Source organism: Patella vulgata, chromosome 6 (assembly GCF_932274485.2).
Source record: "Patella vulgata chromosome 6, xgPatVulg1.2, whole genome shotgun sequence".
Classification (NCBI taxonomy): domain Eukaryota; kingdom Metazoa; phylum Mollusca; class Gastropoda; family Patellidae; genus Patella; species Patella vulgata.
In genome coordinates this window covers 6996261-7019633 of record NC_065884.2, presented here as the reverse complement: position 1 = coordinate 7019633, position 23373 = coordinate 6996261, and the positions used below count along the sequence as shown (strand labels likewise).

The window sequence follows — 23373 nt, the reverse complement described above, 5'->3', positions numbered from 1 at the left end:
ATAGCTTTCCTTTCTTGTTGGTCACTTCTTGCAGTACCATCGCGGTAAAAGATAAAAGTCAAGGCCAACTGTTGATTTCTTCAGGGGTCGCGAAGTGTAAATAGGGTTAGGGCACGTGATTGTTGACGAGATTGTGGAATTGGGTTACGGGTAGGTCTGTTAGGGTTAGCGCTAACTCTGTTTACATCTCGCGACGCTACATCGGGTTGATCGCAGATTTTTCTATTTGAAGTATACTATTTGATCTTAAATTAAGATTGAACTTTTGTTATGGCCACGTTGGAGCTCTAAGTGATGCAGCAGGGGACGTTGAACGACGGGCAATTGTAGACATTTTCACCGAACTGGAAGATTATTATTTTAATATATAATAAGATACGGCCCGTCATATAAACCTAACGACAGATGAGCGGTTACACCTACTTGGAGCTTTTGTGTTTTAACTGTGATATTTACATTCGCGAATGGTATAATAAAATGTAGCTTAGATTTGGATACACAGCCAAAAAATACTTGTTCAGTGAAAACTTATATACTGTGACGAATAAAAACAGTCAAAGTTAGATAACCATGCTGTAAATGATAATTTTTATTTTATTTTTTACGCCTTGTCTCATCTCATACCCGCTGTTGTATCCACGGTATAAAACAATATTCCTCGTTTATATTTCATGCATGGTGCATCTCTGACAGCTGATGGGACTATATATCACCCACGGTCGCTCAGTGAGCATGGCGCTGGTTCACTAATCAGGGGGTCCCGGATAGAAAGTACCTCGGGATTTTCAGGTTTGTTTTTCCTTGAGAAGGAACATCGACTAGTCCTACGGATCGTAAAAAAACAACCTGTCGTTCGGATTGAGCGAAAACAATAACTAGTCGTTCGGATTTTACCAAAGACCGAGGTCTCGTGTACACGAGGTGGCGTGAACGTAAAAGAATCCTTGACATTTTGAATTCGACGAAGGGGGAAACACTGCTGTCCCAGGCCCGTGAAAAAATTGTCGACCATAAAAACAATAGATATACATTGTCCGTCAGTTTTACAGCACCCCCTGAGAACACTTTCTGTCCCGCCCTCGTTGCCCTAAGCTAGTTACGACCCTGCGCTGTCCGAGTAAAATTTCACCCATAGCACACCTGTATGACGTATGTCCGTCTCCATCAGCCCAGTTGGTACATAAACGTAGTGCAAAAGGCTGGGTTAGTAAGACGTTGGCTCGTTAACCTGGAGGTCCCCTGTTCGATCCAGGTATCCGCCGAGACAATTCATCGGAATTTACCGACTGGTTTACCCTTGTCAGTGGTGCAAGACAGAGGACCTGACAAGCGGAAACGGATAGTCGTTGGGATGGGACGAAAAACCGCGGTCCCGTGTACATATTGGCATACCCGTAAAAGACCACTTAGCAGTTGGAATTCGATATAAGAGTAGGCCTTAGCGTAAATTTTCCTCATAGTAAACCGAGGTCCCGTGTACGTTAAAGATCCCTTGACAGTTGGAATTCGATAGAAGAGTAAGCCGTATTGCCGCTGTCCGGGCAAAATTTCTCTCTTAGCACACTGTATGGCGTATGCCCGTCTTCATTAGACCAGTAGGACGTAAAACCCCATGTCATTGTTTATTTTTATTATTATTTATTTTAACAAAAGATCCATATAAGCCCCGGTTATCAAGGAATTTTCTTGAATGTCCAGTTTTTTCATCAGATCTTCTGCTATTTGTTGTCCCTCCTCCGTAGTTTGATTTTCTTTCATGACCACCTGAAAGGGTAATGGATGGGATACAATTTAATTCTAATGTAATCAATTTCAATAACAAACTAGGTAATTCCGGGAAAGACATACGGTTCAATTTTATTTCAATAATTCGCTTGCGCGTATTATAGCGGTCTTAAGCAGTGGGAGGAAACCGACGGACCCGGAGAAAACCCACGAGGTTGAAGAGAGAGAGAGAGAGAGAGAGAGAGGGGGGGGGTTAATGTCCACTCGACACAGAATAGGTTATTTCACGACTAACACATGGTTCAATTTTATTTCAATAATTCGCTTGCGCGTAGGGGTCTTTTGCAGTGGGAGGAAACCGGAGGACCAGGAGAAAACCAACGAGGTTGAACAGGCGACCCTACTCCATGTCACGTACAACCGGGGGAATCAATACCCCGCCCATGCGGTTGGACATCTTATTCATTGAGCCACTGTGACAATGGTCTAGCAGATGAAATGAAATGGGGTTTAACGTCCTATTTTTCTCCACTAACCGGCATAATAAAGACAGACATACACTATAGAGTGTGTTATGGGGGAATTTTGCCCGGACAGCGGCGCTACGGTCTATTTCAAATGCTAATTGGCAACCTCGATGTTTCGTCACATCGGAATGGCAAGGTGCTGTTTCTTACCAGGTCCAACCATTCCACCTCATGGACAAGGGGAAACAAGCCAGAAAATTCACAGGAACGTTCTCGACCAACACCATTACCCAACCCGGGAACTCCTGGTTAGCGGAGCTAGAGCTTAACTCACTGATATGGGATGTTGGATCATACCAATCAAATGGCGTGATTTCGATTCCGCGCGTGTACGTGACAAGGAGTAGGGTCATCAGTCCAACCTCGTGGGTTATCTCTGGTTTCCTCCCTCTGCTAAAGTCAAAAGCTTTGTAGCTGAGAGCGGGAATAACAAAATACAAAGATGTCAACCTCTAATTCCATGAAACTGCCGAGGCCTTCTACATCATCAACATGAATTCTCGTTTGATCCACTAAAAACAAAAACCGTTTTTTCTTCACTACGCCTTTAATACCATAAGCTTTTCCTAGGGTAACCTGTCACAAAGAAAAACAATTACAAAATTCCAGTTTAATACCGAGGGTAAAAACTACACAACTCTACACAAACTAGGTGACTTTGGGACTAACACACGCTTTTGCGTAGGGGTCTTTAGCATTGGGGGAAACCGAAGGATCCCGAGGGAACCCACAAGGTGGGACAGGCGACCCTACTTCTCACGTACAACTGGGGAATCGAAACCTTATGTTGCGGCGCGCACGCGCTAACCATTCTGCCATCCAACCCCCTAGCAATTATGTCAATCTGTTTCACAGAGAATTACGAGTCTCGTATAAAATCTCTGTCATAGATGACTGCCTTAACACGGGCTCGTCACAGCACGCGGTGTGAATCATTGGCTGAATGGCGCGTGCATTGTGTACATAAGACATAACTGCTTCGGAGAGAATGCTGCATTTTAGTCATTTTAATACCCATTTACACTAAATCGGAAATAATTTTTAACTACAAATACGTCAAACGCCTTTATTTATTTTTCCAATATATACAAAAAATGTTTTAGAATTTAATTTGTCGCAGGAAAAAAGTTAATATTTCTAGCTCATTAAGCCGCATCAATGTCATCCTTATCAGTGATTGTCGCGGCCAAGCAAATATTCACTGCGGATCAGTGTGCAATTATGTATGTTTAATTATATACATTTAACACCCAATAACAGTAGATATCACGTCATTTAACACCCAATAACAGTAGATATCACGTCATTTAACACCCAATATCAGTATATATTACGTCATTTAACACCCAATAACAGTAGATATCACATTTAACACCCAATAACAGTAGATATCACGTCATCGTGGCGCCCTAAATAGACTAAAGAATAAGCTTGGCTTTTGTAACATTGTTAGAGTTCGACATAAACGGGAACACTATCAAGGCCTTTATTGTCTAACCGAAATGGTAAATGTTCCATAGCGTCCATTATATATATATAGAACACGCACCTGTTGGATGTATCATGATATTTTAAATTTATTACACGTACCTTTAAACTTTCCGGGTCTTCTATTGTTGTGATATGATATTCCGAAAATTTAGGTCCCGTTTGATCCGGGCGATTATAAAATATCAACATTGATTTCTCATTTTGGAGTTGTCTGAGTTTTAATCGTCCAGTGGTTGCATTAAAAAACGTATCTTCTTGAACAATTAAAACCCCATCACTGCCACTCACTTCTTTAGCTTTTCGCTTCATGTTCTCCAAATCACCTACCTTGGCTTTAATCTCTACATTAGATGGCATCTTCACAGATCTAGGAGAGACGAAAACGATATTTTTTAAGCAATATTTTATTCATTTGAAAATGAAATGGGGAACAGGCTTAATAGATCTATGTTGACTGAATGAAATGGGGTTTAACGTCCTACTATTCTGCTCCTATACTGGGCTAATGAAGACGGACATACGCCATACAGTGTGCTATGAGGGAAATTTTGCCCGGGCAGCGGCACTATCGCCTACTCTTATATCGAATTCCAACTGCCAAGGGATCTTTTACGTGCATTCCAATGTATACACGGGACCTCGGTTTTTCGTCTCATCCGAAGGATTAGACAGCTGTCCTTGTCAGGCCCTCCGTTCTGCACCACTGACAAGGGGAAACCACGTCGGAAAACTATGTTGCCTACTCTCCAGAAAATAATATAATACATAATATATAGCATAAGCAACGTGTTTAATTTTCTTTTCTTTTTTAATTTCTACATCCCTCACATTTTCTAAAGAAGGCTATAACGACCTATTTTTGTCACAAATTCCATCAAATAAAAAATAAAATGATGGGCTATGCTAATTGGCTATTTCGTGTTTGGGGCCATAATTTAATATTTTTGACCGCTCGGAATTCGATGTATATCGTACCCGTTAACTTATAGGTTTTATTATAAAAACCAATTTTTATAAAAAATGATAAAAAAAATTAATTTATGAAATGGCTGATTAAGTTATATAAATACCTTTAATTTTCGTTAACATATAGCTCGCAAATTAATTAATATGAAATTAGAGAAACAAAGACAACATAAGTATTTTTTTAAAATATTTAAATACTAAATATATATATATATTTTTATAAAATATATTTATTTGACTTACGTTACGTCTCTGGTAGATCTAAATCTGAGGTGCGTTAATTTCAGGGCCGTCAACAGTGAACGAACACCTTTGCTGTTCATGCGCCTTTAGGAAATAATATACATATTACTGCGCGAAAAGAATTTGGTTTCGCCAAAATACACATAATCGTGAAAGTCACTGAAAACAGCCACAAATTAAATTCTTTTACTCATGTACAAGATTTAGAACAAATTTTCTATATCAACATTAGAAATCTATTTCAAAATCATTCAAAATTTGGTCAAATATTTACCGCACTACTTTCTCCCCGTTGTGTTGACAGTTTTTAGCAGCGGCCATATTGTTTCCAATTTCTACAAATGCATCAATTTTATCGAGGGTTTTGTGCAAAGATTTCAGGTAATTTCAAATATGGATGACCTACATCGATACATGAACGTATAAAGAATCATAATTCAGTCCAAATATGGGTATTTTCTGTTTAGATTATCTTGACTGAGCTGTCCAAACAGTATTTATATTGCACGGGTGATTGTCTTGATTCTTTCGCGTAGGTTACCGAAGCAATGGGCCATTGACATTTGAAAGCCATCGAAAATTATTTGCGACTAATATTACTAGGCGTGTAAAATAAAGATTATTTATGACTGCCTACCGCATATATTTTCATAATTCACTTGGGTAAATTTGGAGAATGCTAACTGTAAAATCAACTTATTTCTGTTGATTTGCAAACTAGACTTTTTGGGGGGAACTTCGATTAAAAGAAAGGGAGAACGGAAGCTCGAGAGCCAGCCTGCTTGACCTACATTTTGCCTTGACTGGGGTAATAATAATTTTTCGCAGCCGGTTTTCAGAAAAGAGCAGTGTCATAAGTACATTGATCTTAGAATACCAGAACTTTTAATTAATTTTAAAAGCAGTTTTAAAACAAATATGAAGCCTTTTAAAACCGTACACAGAGCCTTTCTTCTGATAAATTTCCAAGAAATTAAAAGTAGAACTAGAGAAGGAAGTGCAACGGTACTGAAAACGCTACAATATAAATAATTTATCAAATTATACAGATTTATCTTATCAGGTTTTCGCTAATTGCTTTAGACATATTTGTACCTCACACTAAAGCTAGTAGGCTAGTTATTAAAGTTAGTAGCCTACTGTAGTAGACTGGACAAAATGTTATATGATAAAATATTTGTCCACCACAAGACAAAGTCACCTATTTTTGTCTTTATTTAGATCAAAATCTGCTCATATTAAAATTTCAGAAAAATTACTTATTTCTTGGTGACGTGAGGCAACCCGGGTAATAAACAAGTTTCTGATCAAAGCTGATCATTTGAATTTGTGTCACACACCTCATTATTATTAGTGATTTTTAAAAATGTACTTCTTTCATGTGCAGTTATCTCCCTTGGATCAATTCTGCTTACATTTTTAATTTACAAATATGAATTATCTTTTCAGCATGTCAGGGTCGTACAGTTCCCGATTTACTCCGTCTACGGGAATGACATGTAAAGAACTGTCAGAAAATGATGACTTAGCAACAAGTTTAGTTCTGGACCCATATTTAGGGTTCCAAACCCACAAGATGAATCTGAGGTAAGAGTTGTCCCCCCTGTTCGTTGTCTTTTTATTTGTCAATGATAGAAAATATTTTTAAAACAGCCCACATGGCATAGCAATGCTTCCCTGGCATATCGCATACCATTAAAAATTGTGATGCCCATCTTTTGATGGACTCGTTTATCAAATTTCAACTATTAGTATCAGAATTGTAATGGGTTTTACATTACTGCAGCGTGGGTGTACACCATGTTGTGTGTCTCTAAGAGTTGGTGCTGTACGTGGCCGAATGGTTAGCCTAACGTGTGCACGTTGGATCAGAAATTCACACGAATCTCCGAATCTGATTCACGCAAGGATTCTCGCAAGAGCTTACCTTTAGATTCGCGTAAAGTTTTTCTTAATTTTTCTTATGAGAATCCTCTTAGATTCTCGCAAAAAATGACGAATTTCTAGCCCTGGAAGTTCTGTCATTGAGTCAAGTGGCATGGTTTTGACAGAGTAAGGACGTGACAGAGTAGGGTCGCCTGTCCAACCTCATGGGTTTTCTCCAAGTAATCTGGTTTCCGCAATGCTAAAGACACATACGTGCAAGCAAATTATCAAAATAAAATTGAACTGTTAGTCCCGAAATGACCTAGTTTGTGTCAAGCAGATGTTAAACCTCATTTCTCTCTCTCTCTCTCTTGCCTCTAGAGTCAAAGGTAAATTTTGTCTTGAAAGCTACACTATAACCATCTCTTATTTTGATTGCCAACTATCAATGGATCTTTAACATACATGGGGACTGCCAATGGTATATTCGGATCCACTGTTTTCTGTCCCATCCGAATGACTAGAGGCTAAACACTTCTCTATTGCGGTGGCTAGGTGGTTAAGACGCTGGCTCGCTAGCCTGGAGGTTGGGTGTTCGATCCCTGCAATGGCCGAGAAAGTTCATCCCGATTTTCCGACGCGGTTTCCCCTTGTCAGTGGTGCAGAACGGAGGGCCTGGCAAGGACAGCTGTTTAGTCCTTCGGATGAGACGGAAAACCGAGGTCCTGTGTATATATTGGAATGCACGTAAAAGATCCCCTGGCAGTTGGAATTCAATATAAGAGTAAGCGATAGTGCCGCTGCCCGGGCAAAATTTCCCTCATAGCACACTGTATGGTGTATGCCCGTCTTCATTAGCCCAGTATAGGAGCAGAACAGTAGGACGTTAAACCCCATTTCATTTCATTTCTTTTCTCTATTGCCATTTCCAACAGAAACAAGGCTTTTAATGTTTTAACCAATTTCAGTGGTTTTATGTATATCATTTTCTATGGCACAATATAGCCTGGATACACCATCGTGGCTAAGTGTGTAATATGCTGACTCACTATACTGGAGGTCGAGGGTTTGATCCTGTTGTTGGGTGGGGATCACGTTGGCTAAGTGGGTAAGGCGCTGGCTCGCTAGCCTGGAGGTCGGGTGTTCGATCCCTGCATTGGACGAGAAAGTTCATCCAGATTTTCCGGCGTGGTTTTCCCTTGTCAGTGATGCAGGACGGAGGGGCTGACAAGGAAAGTTGTCTAGTCGTTCGGATGGGACGAAAAACCGAGGTCCCGTGTACACATTGGCGTGCACGTAAAAGATCACTTGGCAGTTGGAATTCGATATAAGAGTAGGCCGTAGTGCGGCTGTCCGGGCAAAATTTCCCTCATAGCACACTGTATGGCGTATACCCGTCTTCATTAACCCAGTTATGAGCAAAATAGTAGGACGTTAAACCCCATTTCATTTCATTTTTTCTGTTGTTGGCTAAAAAAGTTCATGAAGATTTTCCGACATGGTTTCCCAATGTCAGTGGTGCAGGAGGAAGGACCTGAAAGAACAACTGTCTATTGTACACATTGCCATACACATAAGAGATCCCTTGGCAGTTAAAATTCGATATAAGGGTAGGCCTTAGCGCCATTGTCCAGACAAAATTTCCCTCATAATACACTGTATGGTGCATGCCCGTCTTTATTAGCCCAGTTCGGACATTAAGCCCCATTTAATTTAATTTATTTAACACTGTTTCATTCATTTTGCCAAATCTGCAATTGATCAATAATACTTTTTTATTTTGCAGACACCGTCCATTAAAAAGTAAGAAAGAACTGAAGGGTGTGGTAGAAGATTTTATAAAGCATCAGAATTACGAGAAAAGTTACAGAGCCTTGATTGGTGTCGAATGTTGTAAATCATCGTACATCATCAAATCAAAATTTCAGCAAAAAACATTTAAAGAACATGTAAGTTTGTAAATCCTTCAGGGAGCCACGGTGGCTAAGTGGGTAAGATGCTGGGTCACAACGCAAGATTGGTGGTGGCTGGTTACGATCCCAGTGTTGGCCAAGATGGTTCATCTGGATTTTCCGGTTTGGTTTCCCTTTGTCAGTGGTGCAGAAGGGAGGGCCTGACAATGACAGCTGTCTAGTCGTTCAGATGGGACGAAAAACTGAGGACCTGTGTACACATATTGGTGTGCACGTAAAAGATCCTGAGGCAGTTGGAATTGGCAAGGACAGCTGTCTAGTCCTTCGGATGAAACGAAAAACCGAGGTCCTGTGTATACATTGAGGCACCTAAAAGATCCCTTGGCTGTTGGAATTCGATATAAGAGTAGGCGATGGTGCCGCTGTCCAGGCAAAATTTCCCTCATAGCACACTGTATGGCATATACCCATCGTCATTAGCCCAGTTGGAGCAGAACAGTAGGACGTTAAACCCCATTTCATTTCATTTCTGTAAACCCTAAATTGCAAGTAATTCAGAAAGGACAGGTATTTCTTGACTTAGATACATACTTAGGTATGTTTTTTGCCAGTCTGAATTAAAATACAGCTATCGAAATTTTCATTTTCTTTTCTTATGTTTTCTATGGCCTCCAAATGTGTGGACCAACACAGGTGAACATTGACTGAAAGACATATTAATGTTTAAATTTATGGTATTTTTTCTTTTGCCACCCTGAAGAATTGTAGAATTCATTAGCCAATCACCACTCATATCGAGAAATCACATGATTGTATGAAGACATGGTCGCCGCCATGTGTAATCATGTGCCGCGAAATTTTGAACGGCACGCTAAGAAAATGTAAAAAAAACATGTGATCCCAATTGAATATTCACTTGTGTCTACTGATAAGTTCATAGCTGTGTTTTTCTTTATTTAGTTTGAGTCATTCTATGTGTCTATGACTATAGTCTCTGTGTACGGTTGTATTCCGTCTGACTTAAAATGTTTTTATTTTGCAAAATTCAGAAACTTTTCATATATATTTAGCCAGGTGTGTCAGTGTGCGTTGGCAAACAAAGGTTGAGAACCACTGAGATAATGTGTCTACCGCTTTAGTGTTTGTTATCTGTCTAGATATCAGTACATACCTCTCCTAAAATTCAGGTTAAAATATATACTATAGCACATTCTTATGGAAGAACAGTTACTGATTTATTTAGGCGACATTTCGAAGAGTATTCTCTCAACGTTTTCAAGCAAGTACAATAACAAATGTGTAGGGCAATTATATATAGACAAGCAATAACAACAAATCAGAAAGCATGCATACATAAATCAGTAAATGTTTTTCCATAAGTATGTGTCATAGTTTATTGCTCTATCCAGTTATTAAATCTAAAGGATTAAAATCGTTAAAATATATATTGTTTTATTTTAGGTTTATAGATATTTCCGTATGTTTGATGTCCATGCCGGTTTTAAATTAATGCAGTGCAACAGATACTCATCTGAAGGTCAGATCGGAGGAAAAATCTGTTCAACCAAAGCTTGGTAAGTTGCCAGCATTAGACAACTCTAATAGTTATACTTCCACAAGAGGTTTCACCCTCGTATAGTTTGACATGTTGCGAGTTTTGCGACATTTGGACGTTGCCTGATTACTTTACAATTCCCAAACTTATAGCTACAGTATGTTATCTACAGACACGTGAACAGTAGCGTCCAAAGAGAAGTTGTGACATAGCGACCTCCACGGAAACCTTGACATTAAACGAACCTTTAACTTTGCAACTCGATTATCACAGGTAGACATTTTAGTTTGAAAGCGTGACGATCGAGGAATGTGATAGGCTCACAAGCTGGGCTTTTACCCAATCGAAATTAGTGCCGAAATATGCAGGGTATTACGTGAAGGCCTTGATAAGATGTACGTATTTAAAGCAAGATCAAGAATTCTATTGAAGATGATATTTTGAGGGATTGAATGGCAGAGTGGAAGGGAAATGAAATGGGGTTTAATGTCCAACTTTTCTGCACAGATCGATCTAATAATGATGGCTAAAGACCCCTACGCGCAAGCGAATTATTGACATGAAATTAAACAATATGTTTGTCACGACATGACCTAGTTTGTGTTAAGTGGACGTTAAACCCCATTTCTCTCTCTATTTGAATAGGGGATCACATGGCTAAGTGGGTAAGACGCTGGCTCGCTAGCCTGGATGTCGGGTGTTTGATCCCTGCATTGGCCGAGAAAGTTCATCCAGATTTTCCGGCGTGGTTCCCCCTTGTCAGTGATGCTGGACGGAGGGCCTGGCAAGGACAGCTGTCTAGTCCTTCGGATAATACGAAAAACCGAGGTCCCGTGTATACATTGAGGCACCTAAAAGATCCCTTGGCTGTTGGAATTCGATATAAGAGTAGGCGATGGTGCCGCTGCCCAGGCTTAATTTCCCTCATAGCACACTGTATGGCGTATGCCCGTCTTCATTAGCCCAGCATAGGAGCAGAACAGTGGGACGTTAAACCCCATTTTATTTCTATTTGAATAAGTATATTCCACATTTTAGTCCCAAACTGATGGTTCCGATAGTTTATGGTATGTGGACATGAAACCATTTTTGGCCCTGTACCAATAACTGTTGTTAATCTGTTTTAAAGATACATTATGTAAGATTTAGATAAAGAGATGACCATTCTTGCTATAATTGCTCAAAAATAGACAATGTAAAATGAAAATATTTAAATTTTCAATCAAATTACTCTGTTCTGAGCCCAGTTATCACTGTTTGTAGTTTTGACAAGATGTGTGCATTGTGGTAATTAACCAGGGCACTGGTATATACAAGACTTAGCCTCACTTTCCTATCTTTAAATTAAAATTTTAAATGGCAAACTGTTCTAATCTGGTTAAAATCTCGATTATCAACATCGAGAGTTGATTATGGTATGGATACATGTATGTTAATTAATGTCTAATTAATATTAGATAACATTTCAGGCCTAAAAAAAGACCTACAAATAGGCAGATTTAGCTCTTGCATAATGTATGTTTAATATAAAATATCTTTTTCAATTGTTGAATAATTGTTGTTTTATTTTCAGGAAAAGGAATGATAAGATTCCTATGTTGGTAGGATGTATTGCAGAATTAACACCAGCAGAGGAAGCTTCATATCTTAAACCTGGGAAAAATGATTTTAGTGTGATGTTTTCCTGCCGTAAAAACTGTGCCCAGCTTTGGTTAGGTCCAGCAGCCTTTATAAATCATGATTGTAGACCTAATTGTAAGGTAATTAGCACATGTATACCTGAACATGTATAATGATAAATATCCCAAACCTGAACATGTATAATGATACATATCCCAAACCTGAACATGTATAATGATACATATCCCAAACCTGAACATGTATATTGTTAAGTAAAATTAAGTCAGATCAAAGGTTAAATACTGAATATAAAATGCCCCACAAGGGGAAACTACTGGAGTAGACTGGAACAACCAGACGCCAGAGACTGCCATTCAATTTTCTCTCTTCACGTATTTGGCCAAACAGGACTGATTAGAAATTACAGTAAAAACAGAAATGATTGAATGTAAATCAGTTCATATACATTCATATTGCATTAATGTATGCGTTGTGACCCATTTGTGTCCATTTCTATGTGTCAAAGAATAGCGATTTACATGTAGCTCCTTTAAACATACATTATGCAAGAGCTAAATCTGTCTATTGCAGTTCTTTCTTTAGGCCTGAAATGTTATCTAAATTATCAATTACACATTAATTAACTCATCCAAACCATAATCAACTCTTGATGTCATCTGATGTGTCGGATTTTCACTGGGTTGGAACGCTCATTGATGATTAAATCAAAAAAATGAATAATCGAGACTGTGTTTTTTATAGTACCAACTTTAGTAATTATGATCAAGGCTAGGTACCAACTTTAGTAATTATGATCAAGGCTAGGCGTATAATTCAATCGCTAAATTCTCGGTTCATAGTGGATCAATTTGACTGAAATTTTCAGCCAACTGCCTTTACATAATCTAGATTTTAACTATTATAGAGAGAATTGTCAGATCTTTATCTAATCTCCCAAAATGTATCTTTAAAGGGACAATAACATACTTGCCGGCTTGACAGCCCCAGAAAATAAAAAATAGCCTTATTCTAAGTACTAGATGTTTAAGTGTCTTACTTGTTGTGTAAATTATCCATTAAATCCTGTTTTACTTGTCCCGAGGGTTCCAAAATATTTTTAAATCCAAGTCACATTTGAAAAGGTTTACGTTAGGCTTTTCAAATCATTTAGTTGAATTTTTCCAATGTTTTAAATTAGGTGTGTTAAGATGAAATTTGTATCATCAATTAATTGGAATATTGTAAAATAGTACAAATTGTTGACTAGAATAAAGATTGGGACATATTATTCAGTTACAACAAGAGTGGTATTGAGCCTTTAAGTAATGTTTTTATTATATTTGTAGTTTGTATCAACTGGTCGAGACACGGCTTGTGTTAAAGCATTAAGAGATATTGATGAAGGAGAAGAAATAACTTGTCTTTATGGTGAAGATTTTTTTGGTGATAAAAATTCTTACTGTGAATGTGAAACATGTGAAAGGTAAAATATAATTTTATTTCTGCAAAATGAAAGTAAACAGTGTTTCTGACATGATCATGTAAATTGAAAATCCTGATGAACTTTCTCGACAAATGCATGGATCGTCGAACACGCAACCTCTAGGCTAGCGAGCCAGCGTCTTACCCACTTTTAACCATGGCTCCTGTTATAGAGTTACTGCGGTTAATTATTGAGCTGTTTATATGACGCAGCAGTGTCTTAGAAAAAGGATAACTTTATTTCTATGGTTGTACTGTACATTTATCATGGACATTCGTTAATTAATAAAAATTACTGATGAGAAAGGATAACTTTATTTCTATGGTTGTACTGTACATTTATCATGGACATTCGTTAATTAATAAAAATTACTGATGAGAAATTTGCATCTAAAAAATTTTGTTGGTCTTTTAAAAATACCTTTATTTCTCCCTAACTTTTTTCCATATGAAAGTTTTACTGTAAGCAGGCCTTACAGTACCTATAGCCCCATTCTGATTAAAACACAGATCCTATTTTGTTCCGTTTTTATTGTTCAAAAATTCGTTTTACTTGTCTTTACTACACTAGGATCTGGAAGAGTTGTTATATAATTTAACGTCTGGTTGATCTGAGGTTGATGGTCTGTTACGGCGTGTTCTTGGTGTGCGGTGCACAAAACTGTGGCTAGCCCACTTAACACATCAATGCTGATTGGTTAATCAAATGTCTGATGTCATAGGGTCAAAAGCCGCTGGTATGACCGTTGACTTGACCTCCCTCTACAACTGGCAAGATCTTCATGTAGTGGAGGCCATCGAAAGTATGAAAAAAACGAAATGAAATATAGATCTGTCAGCTCCACAAACGCAGTCAGTGTTGCGGGACGGAGGGCCTGACAAGGACAGCTGTCTAGTCGTTCAGATGGGACGGAAAAAAACAAGGGTACCCAAAATCTTAATCAGACCCGAATTTTGTCATGTATTTTGTGTCTTACATGACTTGTTTGTATTGTAGACGACAGGTGGGAGCATTTCAACCCCAGAATAAACTTCAGCTGATCACAGACCCAAGTGAAGATAGGGGATATAAATTACGTGATACCGATGATCGTCTTAACAGAATTAAAACTCAACCCGAATTAAAACAACCAAATATTAACGGCTTTATGTGTTCTGCTAATGGTAAGATGCATATATTGAAAATTTAATTCACGTTGCTTTATTCTGAGTGAAGATATTAGCCTTTGAAGGTTTGACAAGATATGTGCACTGATTGTAACCACCGTACTGGTTGTTAAAGCTTAGCCTCGCTTTACCCTGATTATGGTCTTGTCATGTTAATAAATGTCTAATTAATAGTTTAGATAACATTTCAGGCCTAAAGAAAGACTGGCAATAGGCAGATTTAGTTCTTGTATAATATATGTTTAAGCTGCTGATTATGAAAACATTAGTACAAAATGATTCAATTCCATCAACAATTTGTCAACAATCAGCATCCACTGCATTGGACATACATGTTTAAAACCTAAATCTCAGTTCAAAATATTGTTAACTAGCTGGATTGGTCAATCTCTCTCTCTCTCCGTTATTGACCCCTATTTATTGAATATCCTCACCTCTCAGGACACTTTCCAGCGTGGTTTCCCCATGTCAGTAATGCAGGACGAGGACCTGACAAGGACAGCTATCTAGTCGCTCGGATGGGATGAAAAACCGAGGTCCCTTTTACACATTGGCGTGCATGTAAAAGATCCCTTGGCAGTTGGAATTCGATATAAGGGTAGGCCGTAGAGCCGCTGCTCGGGCAAAATTTCCCTCATAGCACACTGTATGGCGTATGCCCGTCTTCATTAGCCCAGTTTAGGAGCAGAACAGTAGGACGTTAAACCCCATCTCATTTCATTTCATTTCTCAGGACACTTTATAAAAATACAGTTATTACAAAACTAATAATGAATATTTCTTGTCTTACAGAATCCTGGGACAGTCGAGCGAAATATTTGGAAACGGCAGCTCACCTATTAAAGGCAGCTGAATTAAAACGTAGAGGAATCACAAGATATGATGCAGAAATCATTCTAGCCCAGGGATTGGAATTACCTGATCCGAAAGTCGTTCTGGAACGAGAACTTCCTTATTCCATAGATGAAAAAACAAACACGTTTCATTTGGGTAAAGTCCCCAGGGATGATGGAAACTCTTTTTCATCTGGTTCAGAAGTACCTCCAGAAGAAATACCATCAACTGACGATCCTCCGTATATATCAAGAGAAGGTCTAGACAAAAAATCTTTATCATCAAGCCAACTCAGGAATCCACAAGTCTTTCATAAAGTGACCAATAAGCAGGGAAACAACGGTTATAAAAAAAGGGGCAGAAAAAAGAAAAATCGAGAACGAAAGGGTCAGATGAATGTCCTCGCAGCTTACAATAAAAACAAAATTGAGCGATGCTCGTATCTTGATCCGTTTCCAGCAACGCCTAAATTTTTAGCTAAATCAAAATTACGAAAAGAATCTCCAAAGCCAGTCCGTTATAGTCCTAGATTCCGGAAAGGAAGTTATTCAGATGTTGGTGGTCCTGAAGAACTACTACCAGTAGCCAAAAATTATAATTTATCCAAAGAATTTGACCAAGTGACTGAAAAATCATCCAAGTCATCCTCCCCGCCTCATTTGGAAACTGTTAGTGATATTCATACGAGTCCTTTAATTGATGCTAATCACAACTTCCAGGATATGCCCGTTCTTGAGGCTAACGTGACGCGAACTGACACCTCAAGCAGTCGTGAAAAGTTGCCGAAGTTAGACCTAGTGAAGCAGGTGGTGCCGAACGGCAAACATATGTTACATACGGAACGATACGAGTCCTACTGTGATCACACATCGCGAGCCAAAGTGCCAAAACTAACAATTAAAATCAGGAAAGATCCTATAATACAACAGGAAATAGCCAATCGAAGTTTCCGGTCTCAGAGTGTTCATTTTAAATTTTGTGACGACATCGATGACTCAAAGTCGCCGTACATATCTTCAGCCAAGCATTACATCACAAATAACAATAAGACTGAATTACCCAACAACAAAATCAAAAATGGCAAATCATCGTTTATTAAAACTGGCAAGTTTTACTCGATTGAACATTCAATGCCTAATTTATATCCCATAAACAAGTCACATCCGGGTCCAACTAAGCTACGAATTAAATACGGGAGTGATTCCATCAGTATACCTCTACCTCCTAAAATATTGTGATAAACTTTGTCTTGATATTGACGTGACTCACATGATTAACTTATTTCTAGAAAATTCCTCAGGATTTCCTCTTACTGACATGAGATGCGAGCAGTTTTAACCGGGGAAGGTTTATCAAGATTTTCTGGCATGGTTTCCCCCTCGCTGACCGGAGGTCTGGGGTTCAATCCGTTTTAGCCGAGAAACTTTATCATGATTTTCTGGCATGGTTTTCCCTCGCTGACAGAAGGTCCGGCGTTCAATCCGTTTTAGCCGAGAAAGTTGATCAAGATTTTCTGGCATGGTTTCCCCTCACTGACAGGAGGTCAGGGGTTCAATCTGTTTTAGCTGAAAAACTTGATCATGATTTTCAGTTGTTGTTATGCCTATGAATAATGATGACACAACATACTGGCATGGACGTAAAAGAACCCTGGACTGTTGTGGACTGACTAGGCACACCTACCTTCCTTGTCAGTGGAGCCGGACAGAAGGCCTTACAATGAACAGTGTCTAGTCGTATGGATGAGCCAAAAAATCAGGTCCTAAATACACATTGGCTTGTACGTAATAGAAGAAAGAACCATGGACTGTTGTGAATCGACTAGGCACACATAACTTGTCAGTGGTACAGGACAGAGGGCCTTACAATAATCAGTGTCTAGTCATTCGGATAAGACAAGAAATCAGGTCCTGTGTAGATATTGACATAAAGAACCCTTGACTGTTGTGGATCGACTAAGCACACTTACCTTGTTACCTCCACAGACACAATCACATACTAAACTTAGGCTGTCTGTCTACAGTTAGCTCCGTCTGAGAACAGACACTAAGCTATTTGACCGACATTTTAAGTCCTAAATCAGCAATTTTAGTCGAAAACAGTAAGCATACTTCGAGAATTTCGGAAAATATTGATTCTGCTTCCATTAAATGAAAATTGAAAAGGGTTTTTTTGGTCTTGGTGTGTTTGACAGATGTAAAACGGAATAAAACCGCATTACAAAATAGTATTCCAATTTTTTTATATGGCAGCCATTCAGGTCAGAGATATATTCTCGAAGTATGTAGTAATATCTGTGTGCAGAATGACATAATCACTGACAAATCTTGTCCCAGAGAGCATGACAATAACAGTATCTAGTCACTTAGATGGTAAGGAATCATTTATGTAAAAGAACTCGTCGACAGTTGGAATTCGAAATAAGGGGTAAGCTGTAGCGCCGCTGTTCAGGCAAAATTACCCTCACAGCACACTGTATGGCAAATGCCTGTCTTCATCAGCCCAGTCAGTGCAGAAAAGTAGGACGTTAAACCCTGTTTTATTTATTTCTAGTTAACTTCACCAGTGTATAACGTAATAAGGGATGATATAGGTGGCACTGTTTAATAATACACAGTTCTATAGAATACAGTTTACTATTTATAACTAAGCAACATTTCACTTACTGAGCAATGTTGCAATTACTGTTTATAACTAAGAAATGTTTGAAATACTGTTTATAACTAAGCAACGTTTGAAATACTGTTTAAAACTGAGCAACATTTCACTTACTATTTATAACTAAGCAATGTTTCAATTACTGGTTATAACTAAGCAACGTTTCAATTACTGAGCACTGTTGCAATTACTATTTATAACTAAGCAACTTTTCAATTACTGATCAACATTTCAATTACTGTTTATAACTAAGCATCGTTTCAATTACTTAGTAAGGTTGCAATTACTATATATAACTAAGCAACGTTTCAATTACTGGGTAAAGTTGCAAGTACTGTTTATAACTGAGCAAAATTTAATTACTGTTTATAACTAAGCAACGTCATTTATAACTGAGCAACGTTTCAATTACTGAGCACTGTTGCAATTACTATTTATAACTAAGCAACTTTTCAATTACTGATCAACATTTCAATTACTGTTTATAACTAAGCATTGTTTCAATTACTGAGTAAGGTTGCAATTACTATATATAACTAAGCAACGTTTCAATTACTGGGTAAAGTTGCAAGTACTGTTTCTAACTTAGCAAAATTTAATTACTGTTTCTAACTAAGCAACGTCATTTATAACTGAGCAACGTTTCAATTTCTGTTTATAACTGAGCAACGTTTCAATTACTGTTTATAACTAAGCAACGCTTGAAATACTGTTTATGACTGAGCAACGTTTCAATTACTAAGCAACATTTCAATTACTATTTATGACTAAGCAACGTTTCAATTACTGAGTAACATTACTGAGTAACGTTTCAATTACTGTTTACTACTAAGCAACGTTTCAATTACAATTTATAACTGAGCAACAATTAGACCAATCTTCTCTCTGGTCTTTATCAAGCAATCATTTAGTAAACTTTAACACATACTTATTGAAAATATCTACTTATTTCAATAAATAAATAAGTAGATATTTTCCATAAGTATGTGTTTATAGTTTATTTATCTACCCAGTTACTAAACGCTACTCAAAGAAAAAAAAACCATTTATTAATTAAACTGGAATACACACAGGTCACAATATCATGGAATACTGAGCAATGTTGTTTGATAAAAAGGGAGCCATGGTGGCTAAGTGAGTAAGACGCTGGCTCGATAATCTGGAGTTTTCGTGTTCGATCCCGGTTCCCCTTGTCAGTGATGCAGGACGGAGGGCCTGGTAAGGACAGCTGTCTAGTCATTTGGATGGGACAAAAAAAACAAACAGATCCTGTGTACACATAGGCATGATCGTCTTCAATAGTCAATATTCCAGTTGAAGCAGAACAGTAGAATGTTATACACCATTTCATTTCAAATTATTGTTGTATAAAGGATTAGTGAGGGTTAATCCAAACGCTGCTTATTTGGACCTGTGTATGTCCGGGCCCCGAATTCACAAAGCATTCTCAGACTTAAGTTAAGAATTTAGGCAACTTTCAATCACTGTTTATGAGAAATATCTTTGATCCAGAAACACAAAACTTTACACATAGTTTCTTTTTGATGTATTTGATACAGTAAAACAACAAAAGTTTTATAAAAGGCTATATTTTAGTTAAATTAAGGTGAACAATTTTGAGTAAATTTGAGTAACTTAGTCTGAGAATGCTTTGGGAACTCGGGGCCAGTTCAATTGACCTTTTAATGAAGTTATTACACTAAGCCTTAGTTTATCGAAATTAAATTGTGAAAGTCCAAGAAAGATAAGTTAATAAAAAAAATCTAGGGTATGACAGCAGTGTGTTTTATTATTTAGGGTATTTTAGGGTAAATATATTTGTTTACAATTAGAGAAACTGAGATTGAAGTCGTAAGGGGAATGGGGATTTGGAGGGCATACAATTAAAGATTTTTTTTTTCAAGTGAAGTTTCTGTATGTACACGTACATGTATAGTTTAAAGGAAGAATACTTGAAAAAAATGAAATTATATTTGATTAATTTATTATTGAACATTTCTTGTTAAAATGTTAAAGTTTTATTTTTGTAAGAATTTTGAGATGTGGAGTAAAAATTATTCTTGTATCGTCATCATAATTTCTATGTCCAGTCATGTATTTATACATATATACTACAAGTATTCACAGCGAAAACCTGGCCCCAAGTTCATAAAACATGGGGGGTTGGATGGCTGAATGGTTAGCGTGTGCGCGCTGTATCATAAAGTCTGTCATTGAGTCGACTGCCGTGGTTTCGAATCCCCGGTTGTACGTGACAAGGAGTAGGGTCGCCTGTCCAACCTCGTGGGTTTTCTCCGGGTCCCCCGGTTTCCTCCCACTGCTAAAGACCCCTATGCGCAAGCGAATTATTGAAATAAAATTAAAAAAACATATGTTAGTCCCGAAATGACCTAGTTTGTGTCGAGTGGACGTTAAACCCCATTTCTCTCTCTCTCTCATAAAACATTCTCGGACTTAAACATACATTATGGGAGATTCAGATAACGAGCTAGTCATTCTTGCTACAATAGTTCGAAAATGACTTTATTTCGAGCGAAGATATTAGCCTTTGAAGGTTTGACAAGGCGTGTGCAATAATTTCGACCACCGTACCGTTTGTTCGAAGCTAAGACTCGCTCCTCCATTTTTAAATTAAATCAAAATATGGCTGAACTGTTCTAATCTATTTAATATCAGAGAAATCTGATGCCATCGAGAGTTGATTGTGGCCTGGATCAGTTAATTAATGTCTAATTAATAATTTAGAAAACATTTCAGACCTAAAGAAAGACCTGCAATAGGCAGATTTAGCTCTTGCATAATGTATTTTTAAGTTAAAGAATTTACTCAAAATGGTTCGCTTTATGTTAACTAAAATATAGCCGTTATTAAAACATCTGTTGTTTTAATGTATCAAATACATCAATAAGAAACAATGTGCTAAGTTTTGTGTTTCTAGATCAAAGATATTTCTCATAAACAGTGATTGAAAGTTGAGTTAATTCTTGACTCTAAGTCTCGGGATACTTTGTGAACTCGGGGCCATACATCTGTGTCGACTGTGGCTATCATTTTAGAATTGGCTTAATTTTAGGCGTACTTAGTTTTTCAAAGAATTTTTCAAAGATAACTGTTTTATTTTTTCAATTTTATGAGAGGACCAGTTTCATTACTATCATGCACTAGTAAGTTTTTGAGAAGTTGATTCCTAATTAATTTAAGTTTGAATTTATATTTTCTGTTTGTCCTCCCGTAAATAATTTCTTAAAGCTATATCCCTTCAAGCATGATCAGGTCATCTATTCGACCCACTGAACTTATTTTGTTTGGAAGAAAAATATTTTTAATGTCCAGGACAAATTGCCTTATTAAACCCATCAGTACACTTTCACGAGGGGGTGGGGGTGAATAAAACCAGAATAATATACCGAAGTTAGTTTTTACAGACCGTAGCGGGGTTGGGTGGTTGAAGGTCTGTCATTGAGTCAAGTGGAGTGGTTTCGATTCCCTGCTTGTACGTGACAAGAATGTCAAACCTTGTGGGTTTTCCGGCGTGGTTCCCCCTTGTCAGTGATGCAGGACGGAGGGCCTGACAAGGACAGCTGTCTAGTCCTTCGGATGAGACGAGATACCGAGGTCCCGTGTATATATTGGAATGCATGTAAAAGATCCCCTGGGAGTTGGAATTCGATATAAGAGTAGGCGATAGTGCCGCTGCCCGGGCAAAATTTCCCTCATAGCACACTGTATGGCGTATGCCCGTCTTCATTAGCCCAGGTTAGGAGCAGAACAGTAGGACGTTAAACCCCATTTCATTTCATTTCATTTTGTGGGTTTTCTCCAGGTTTTCCGGTTTCCTCCCACAGCTATAGACCCCAACGCACAAGTGAATTATTGAAATACAATTGAACCTATGTTAGTCGCGAAATGACCTAGTTTGTGTCCTGTGAAAGTTAACCCTCTCTCTGTCTCTCTTTAATGGGAGTTTTTTTTTCTAATCTATAAATATAGGTTAGGATCTCGACTGAGGGGGAAATAGATTTTTAAGTATCTTTTCAAAGAAGGTAAATTATTGAATTTAAACTTATTCTCGATCATTAATATCAAATTAAAGTCTCTGAACATCATTTGATACTTTCCGGTTAATTCAAACGACGCATGGAGGCTTTAAGTACTGGTAAACATTTCATTTATCTGTAGGATATTTTGTTTTGTAGCTTAATGAATTGCAATCTGATTAAAACACAGATCCTATTTCGTTTCGTTTTTTATAGTTCAAAATTTCGTTTTAGGATCTGGAAGAGTTGTTATATAACAGGCTTTCTAGTTGATGTAAGGAATAAGCTAATGAAACGGTCTGTTACGGCGAGTTCTTGGCGTGCTCTGCGCGGAACTGTGGGTAAACCCCAAGAAATGTCAACGCTGATTGATTAATCAATGTCTGACGCCATGGGGTCAAAAGCCGCTCGTATGACCCCTTACGCGACCTCCCAGTATAACTAGTCAGATCTGCATGTACTGTAGGCCATCGAAAGTATAAAAAACGAAACAAAACATAGATCTGTATTTTGCTCAGATTGAATGAATTGAAAGTAGCATGACTTGAAAATGATATTTTCCTTCTATAGTTCTGTTATTATGTTGAATGTTAAAATGACATGAATTTATTGTTAAAAATTTAAATTAATAACTTTACTGTTTAAACTATAAACATGGTTTTTCGTGTACACGACAAAAACACGCTGGTATTGTTTGTTCTGTGTTTAATATAATATGGTATGGAATTTTTTGAAAGATTCATCCGAAACTTGTCAAATAAAAAGTTTATTCTTTGAGTCTTGCAGGGGTATACCAGCAAGTAGTTGGTTCCGGGTTTCATCAAATCTCCGCATACCATAGTAACTGATAGTTCCTTTATGAACGGTCTCTGATCGGACGCTGTCCTTTCAGCGTTCCTGGCCGTCCATATTTTAATAAGCTTAAAAGCTGGAACATGAAAATATCCCTCTTCACTATGGTGCGTAGAGATTTGATGATGTCTGGGACGTCCTAAAGGAACTTTGCACACCATTGAGTTATCCCTAACTCGTCCACAATGTCCTATTATACATACTGTATCTACCGCACACAGGTATTGGCATTAACACTGTCCGCGCGTGCCAAGCTCCGATATAACCAGTCTCGGTTACCCAGAACCTCCTAGTCTTCAACATACGGAGGTTCGTAGAATATTTTTCTGGATGATAGAGACTACGATATAACTAGTCAAATCGGACATGCTTGGGTTTGTTCTGGGTCAGATTGACAACCGTTCCCAAAATACGATGGTTTGTAAGCTGCCTGTTTG

At 37.9% G+C, this 23373-nt stretch overlaps 2 protein-coding genes across 3 annotated transcripts; one reads left to right on the top strand and one right to left on the bottom strand.

The window, feature by feature from the left end:
- Positions 1–1615: 1615 nt before the first annotated feature.
- On the bottom strand, positions 1616–5743 carry LOC126824961 (uncharacterized). Of its 2 annotated transcripts, XM_050554424.2 has the most exons (5): positions 5590–5736; positions 4953–5036; positions 3843–4110; positions 2703–2828; positions 1616–1764 (listed from the first exon to the last, which is right to left on the bottom strand). In XM_050554424.2, exons 1-5 carry the CDS (start codon positions 5592–5594, stop codon positions 1639–1641), a joined length of 609 nt encoding a protein of 202 aa, XP_050410381.1. In that variant the 5' UTR covers positions 5595–5736; the 3' UTR covers positions 1616–1638. The 2 variants fall into 2 exon arrangements, with proteins under 2 accessions (XP_050410381.1, XP_050410382.1); XM_050554425.2 differs by lacking the exon at positions 4953–5036 and having other exon boundaries at positions 5590–5743.
- LOC126824206 (histone-lysine N-methyltransferase KMT5B-A) lies at positions 5257–22766 on the top strand. Its single transcript, XM_050553391.2, has 8 exons — positions 5257–5333; positions 6402–6539; positions 8605–8767; positions 10193–10305; positions 11860–12046; positions 13253–13389; positions 14386–14552; positions 15348–22766. The coding sequence occupies exons 2-8, from the start codon at positions 6403–6405 to the stop codon at positions 16625–16627; spliced, it is 2184 nt and encodes a 727-aa protein (XP_050409348.2). The 5' UTR covers positions 5257–5333; position 6402; the 3' UTR covers positions 16628–22766.
- The last annotated feature ends 607 nt before the right edge of the window (positions 22767–23373 follow it).

Coding starts and splice junctions, on each gene's coding strand:
- LOC126824206 (XM_050553391.2), top strand. CDS start 6,403: ATGTCAGGGTCGTACAGTTCCCGATTTACTCCGTCTACGGGAATGACA. Junction 6,540..8,604: donor ACCCACAAGATGAATCTGAG/GTAAGAGTTGTC, acceptor TTTATTTTGCAG/ACACCGTCCATTAAAAAGTA. Junction 13,390..14,385: donor GAATGTGAAACATGTGAAAG/GTAAAATATAAT, acceptor TTTGTATTGTAG/ACGACAGGTGGGAGCATTTC.
- LOC126824961 (XM_050554424.2), bottom strand. Junction 4,111..4,952: donor AGATCTACCAGAGACGTAAC/GTAAGTCAAATA, acceptor CGTCTCTCCTAG/ATCTGTGAAGATGCCATCTA. Junction 1,765..2,702: donor GCAGTTTCATGGAATTAGAG/GTTGACATCTTT, acceptor TTACCCTTTCAG/GTGGTCATGAAAGAAAATCA.